Below are 5891 nucleotides of genomic sequence, written 5' to 3'. Positions count from 1 at the left end.
ACAAAAGCCGTGTTGGTAAATATATATATATATATATATATATCGGAAGAGCCTGTTAACTGAGCCGCCCATTTAATTAAAAGGCGTAAGTTTTAATGATCTGCAGCTCTCTTCATCAGAAGCACAGAGTGCGAGACCGATGTAGGATTCAAAGTGGGGCAAGTCAGGGAGGGGAAAACAGGATGGGGAAAAGGTTGTTGACGAAAGTAGCTGCAGATCACAAAAACTTATGCCAGTCATAAGTCGAAACACCTGCCTATAAAGATAACAACCTAGTCAAGTCACTGCTCGTCTGCCTGTGGTCTGCCTATCGCTTCCCCCCCCCCACCCCCGAAGATGCCAATCACAGTTGCCAGGAAAAAAAATAATCTGTTGTCTAAATTAGGGTCGCTAAACCCTGAAGTACAACACTAATCAAAAGCTAATACCATTTCATAAAATGATTTAGTCCAAAAAGGTGGTATCAGACCTTTTGGTAGCCTAAGAAGCTTAAGAAACGTGAGTTTTATGACTCCTGGGCAGTGTTGAGGACAATTATTCCTCTATCCCCATGCTAAATCTGAAACTCAACCCTGTCAAGCTCAGGTCCATTTTTTTTTAAACCTGAAAGTCGTTTCACCCATCTCTGAGTATTCCCAGTGGCAGATTGGCCTTTGCGGAATGACTTTCTCTGAAGAAAGGGAAAAACCAAACATTTGGAGGGGGGGAGGGGGGGAGAAAGAAAAATCTGAAAGAACCGAAGTCCCGCCTCCAAGTAAGAAAAACCAGGCATTTCACGTTTCTAAACTCTATAGGCAGGGGTCTTCAAACTCGGCCCTTTTATGACTCATGGACTTCAACTCCCAGAATTCCTCAGCCAGCATGCTGAGGAATGAAGACCTCTGCTCTATAGGCGTACCATAGAGTTGCCCAGCATGTCCGGCCGCCATTCTTTGAAGATCAGCTGATCTCCTGCACATGCGCACTGTGACTTTTCTCTCCGTGGACCCGGCACGGTGTGGCTTCTTGGCTTTCCCCCCCCCCCGTGCTTGGTTGCCGTGGGCAACGGCACCTTTCTTCCTCCTGTTCCCTCCTCCCGCCCCCCCGCCCCCATCGATTCTCGCTTCCAGGCACAATGTCGTGGGACCCCGTGAACACGCTCTGTGAGCAACTGGTGAAGGCGGTGACGGCGATGATGGACCCGGCCTCCACGCAGCGCTACCGTCTCGAGGCCCTCAAGGTATCGTGGCGGCGGCGGCGGCGGCGGGAACGCCCCTTCGAGCACGCACACAACCAACGGCCCGAAGTAAACTCGGCGTGGGGGAGGCTGGGACGGAAGCGCATGGCCGCCGCCGACATTTCCCGCTTGCCTTTTACTGTTCCTCGTCTGGTCATCCTTTCGGGATGGAAGAACGAGGAAACACTCTTTGCCTCTTCGGCTTTCTTGATGCCTTTGGGCAGGGGTCTTCAAACTTGGCCCTTTTATGACTTGTGGACTTCAACTCCCAGAATTCCTCAGCCAGCTTTGCTGGCTGAGGAATTCTGGGAGTTGAAGTCCACAAGTCATAAAAGGGCCAAGTTTGAAGACCCCTGCCTTTGGGCCTTTGACGCATCTTGGGCACACATTCCCGGCCCACCCCCGTCACGATCGATCGGCTGATCATGCCTTGTCCGTGTGGCCGCTTATTCTGAGATAAAAGTACTATTTTAAATCATTCCTACTATACAGGTGGTCCTCGACCATAAGTGAGCCAGCCCGACGTGTCTGTTGTTAATTGAGACATTTGTTCAGTGAGATTTGCCCCATTTTTACGGCCTTTCTTGCTACAGTTGTTAAGTGAATTGCCGAAGCTGATAAGCTAGTAACCTGGTGGTTAAGTGAAGCTGCTTCCCCCATTGATTTTGCTTGTCTGAGGGTCGGAAAAGGTGATCACGTGGCCGTGGGGCACAGCAGCCGGCGTCGTAAGTATGAACCAGTTGCCAAGCATCTGAATTTTGATCACATGAGAATGGGGATGCTGCAAAAGTCGTAACAGTGAAAAATGGTCCTAAGTCACTTTTTTTGAGTGCTGTTGTAACTTTGAACGGTCACTAAATGAACTGTTGTAAGTCGAAGACTACCTGTATATTGTTTTGAAAACAGGGGAAACAATCCACTTATGTAAAGTTGACTGTCGCTTGAGCAGACCAGATAGCTGCCTGCATGCAGTGGTATTCCAGGAATAAACACACTACCCTTTTGCTCAGACTCCCGGATATAGTGCTCTGAGTTGATCTGCTGGCTGTGAAAGCATCAAGACAAAATTTGGCAAACATGAAAGTTTTAAAGAAGGGAATAAAAAATATAGTACTGTGTCAACCATGAGGGGGGGAAATCGAGATTCCATAAGGAAGCAATATTTTTAATCCGTCTAACTGAACATTGATGAAATAAGTGCATATGTATGTGTTTGCAAGAAGTTTTCATCTAGCGCATAGATTTAAAACTCAGGAAGGCAAAGGAAATGGAATAATGGATTATCATATATTAAACCATGTGTTGGGTTAACACTTAGAGATGTAATGAAGACAGTAGAAACTTCAAAATATATGATATAGAAACCAGAGCTTGATAGATGAAACCAACCAGTTTGTGTGTGTGTGTGTGTGTGTATGTTTGGCACAAATTAATTTTAGTTAAAATATTGTAAATATTATAAATTGACATAAAGAAAAAATAGAAAAAGTCAGCAGTAAGCTAATGTAATATAGTTAATGGTGAATAATACCTATGTAACCTAGAAATCATCAGGGAAATAGTCCAATAATTCAAAGGGGAAAAGAAATCCATTTGGATTCACAAATTAGAAAATTGAAAGACAAACCTTGCTGGTAGCATCCTGAAAGTTGTATCAGGAGTGTGATATACATCACTTTTAGCGGGTATGCAATATGATACCATATGCTACTATTTTTTCAAAACAATATAGTAGGAATTATTTAAAATAATATTTTATCTCAGAATTTGGTTGGCCTTTTCATAATTAACTTGGACAAATTATACACTTGTGTGCTTAAAATAAATTCTTATTCCTTTTCAGTTCTGTGAAGAATTTAAAGAAAAAAGTCCAGTTTGTGTTCCTTGCGGATTGAAATTAGCAGAAAAATCCCAGACTGCTATTGTCAGGCATTTTGGTCTTCAGATCTTGGAGCATGTGGTGAAGTAAGAATTTTTAGTTCCACCAAGTGGTTGTAATATTGCAATTTCCCAGATGTTTTTTAGCTTGAAGTTAGACTTGCAACAGTCTTATAATATAGCAATAGATGCAATCATTTTGTTATAATATCATTAGAATAGTTTATAGTTTATAACAAAGGCGACCTGGTGGCAATTCATAGAAGGAATTTATACTCAGTATTTTGGTGTTAATGAAATAGCTTGCACACATTTGCTATAGGATACAATCCCACCTTTCTCTGTAGTATTCACCCACCCTTCAGCTTGCTTATTCCCCCCCCCCCCCCCAGGATTTGTGACTTCCAGCTGGCTTTCCCATTGACTTTGCTTGAGGGAAGGCAGCAGGAGGTCACAGTTTCGTGAGATCCTTGCTTAACAACAGCAGTGAAGACTGCTAGGATTGCCACTACTATACTCATACTCATGTGGTCACATGATATAGCAGTTTATGACTGCATTGCTTAGCAAGACCCAATTATTGTTGTTAAATGAGAACTGCCTTTAATTCTTTTAAAGGCTATACTGCTTTTGCTTTTATATGGGAATGTTGAGATGGATAGGACAACTTGAGAACAGAATATCTCTCATATTACCATGTTATGAAAGTTTACTTATTATTAATCAATATAACATAGATTTGATGTCTGTGTTTTTGGGGGTTAGATTTCGATGGAATACTATGGGTCGACTTGAGAAAGTCTTTTTGAAGAACAATGTCATGGCACTAATATCCAATGTAAGTCTTGCTACTTCTTGAACGTAAACTGCTAAATTTTATTTTAATGGTACAGTATTTTTCACAAAAATAAGGTGTTGTTGTTTAAACCATTCCTTAGTTATAGACTCCATAATTTATTTTTCTGGATGAAAGTGCTATTGTATTTATATCTATTGTGATGAAAAGCTGCACTAGTCAGCTATAAAAACAAGGAATAAAACTTGTCTCTATGATATTGTTCATACATATAGTAAAGCAGTTTGTTCTATAGACAATACAGTATGAGACTGGGCTTTTACATTTCTCTGGATATAAATTGTCACATTTAATATAGAAATAATCAAAACATTATTTTTATACAGTAGTTATCCTACTTTGTAAAGTATTCCAAACTCTAATGGACTAGGATTATGTGCTTACTTGATTTAATTTAAAGGGTTCTTTAAAAATTTATACTGTATTTCTAAAGATAGGTCTGTGAGTGTTGAATAATATAATAGTCCTATCTTCCATCTTGTAATCTTTCAACGTTTCATTAACAGGGTACCCAGAATATTTTAGAAGAAGAAAGTCACATTAAGGATGTTCTCTCTCGCATTGTGGTAGAGATGATCAAACGTGAATGGCCACAGCATTGGCCTGATATGCTGAAAGAACTGGACACGCTGTCTGAAGAAGGGGTAGGACATCCTACAGTGATATTGCTCTACTTTTTTTGGACTTGTTTTTGTAGATTGGCCACACAGGGCATGAGTACAATTTTATGATTTTGGGTGAGGTCACGTCAAACAATAAATTTGTAAAGGCTAAAATATGAAAAATACAGATGTCGTGAGAACTTCGATCTTGTAAAATTTATAACCATTTCTAATATTAATTTTTATTATCGCTTACTAATGATAGTAATAGAGTGAGCGCCTGTTACTTGTCCCAGCTTCTGCGAACCAGCAGTTCGAAAGCACGTAAAAATGCAAGTAGAAAAATAGGGACCACTACGGTGAGAAGGTAACAGCGTTCCGTGCGCCTTTAGCATCTAGTCATGCCGGCCACATGACCACGGAGACGTCCTCGGACAAGCACTGGCTCTTCGGCTTTGAAACGGAGATGAGCACCGTCCCCTAGAGTTGGTAACGACTAGCATGCATGTGTGGGGGAACCTTTACCTTTACCTTTACCTTTAATGATAGTCAATAGCAGTGCCTACCCTACAAGGTTCCATCCAAAAAAAGGTGCCGGAACTCCGTTCTGAGCGTTCTATGAGAAAAAAAAAGCCCTGGTCAATAGTATACGTTGGAAGTGCTGTGAGCTCTATGGAGGCTCCAACCCTCCCTAGGAGATAATTGTACTTGAGTCATCCTCTGAAAACTAAATGTTATTCCTATGGTAATGAGAATTGTTTCCTTTTGATTTGATTTGATTTTCATTCTAGGAAACCCAGACAGAGTTAGTGATGTTCATACTTCTGCGCCTGGCAGAGGATGTGGTTACTTTCCAGACATTGCCAGCTCAACGACGACGAGATATTCAGCAAACTCTTTCCCAAAATATGGAGAAAATTTTTAGTTTCCTGCTAAATACACTACAGCAAAATGTTAATAAATACAGATGTGCGGTAAGAGGCCCCCATTGGTTAGTAAGAACTACATAGTCTCAGATGTCAGGAATGGCAAAAAAAATGGCATCATTGGTATAGTCAGCTCATTACATGAAGTAGAGTCAAAAGAATTTGATCTTTGTGGCAGAAAGCATCCCCTGGCTTTTGAAGAGGAAAATTGATTTATAGAGACTCAGGTATTATAACAAATCCACAGAGATTATGTTTTCATATGTAGCTTATTGTTTTTATTTTAAATAAAATTTAACATAAATCCTGCAATCAGTAATCATATATATTGTAAAAGAAGGGGGATAAGGCACCAATTATCCAGAATATGTCCTAATCGAATTCAGTTGTTATTCTAAAACAGTCTGGGTGTA

General features: G+C 40.7%; 1 protein-coding gene across 5 annotated transcripts in view; it reads left to right on the top strand.

Moving 5' to 3' along the window:
- Positions 1-163: 163 nt before the first annotated feature.
- The window catches only part of XPO5 (exportin 5), a 47551-nt gene continuing 41823 nt past the window's right edge, over positions 164-5891 (top strand). For 4 of the 5 annotated variants that reach the window (XR_014490779.1, XM_083349110.1, XM_083349109.1 and 1 more), the window contains exons 1-5: positions 164-1219; positions 3060-3181; positions 3860-3932; positions 4457-4594; positions 5344-5526. Coding sequence is in view for 4 of the 5 variants with exons in the window: in XM_083349110.1 (XP_083205236.1) it covers positions 1115-1219; positions 3060-3181; positions 3860-3932; positions 4457-4594; positions 5344-5526 (621 nt within the window). In the remaining variant the exon portion in view is untranslated. The remainder of the gene's footprint in view (positions 1220-3059; positions 3182-3859; positions 3933-4456; positions 4595-5343; positions 5527-5891) is intronic. The other variant, XM_083349108.1, reaches the window with a different exon arrangement.

Source organism: Vipera ursinii (assembly GCF_947247035.1).
Source record: "Vipera ursinii genome assembly, chromosome: 1".
Taxonomy (NCBI): domain Eukaryota; kingdom Metazoa; phylum Chordata; class Lepidosauria; order Squamata; family Viperidae; genus Vipera; species Vipera ursinii.
The sequence above is the reverse complement of the archived record's forward strand: the minus strand, read 5'-3'. Positions and strand labels throughout refer to the sequence as shown.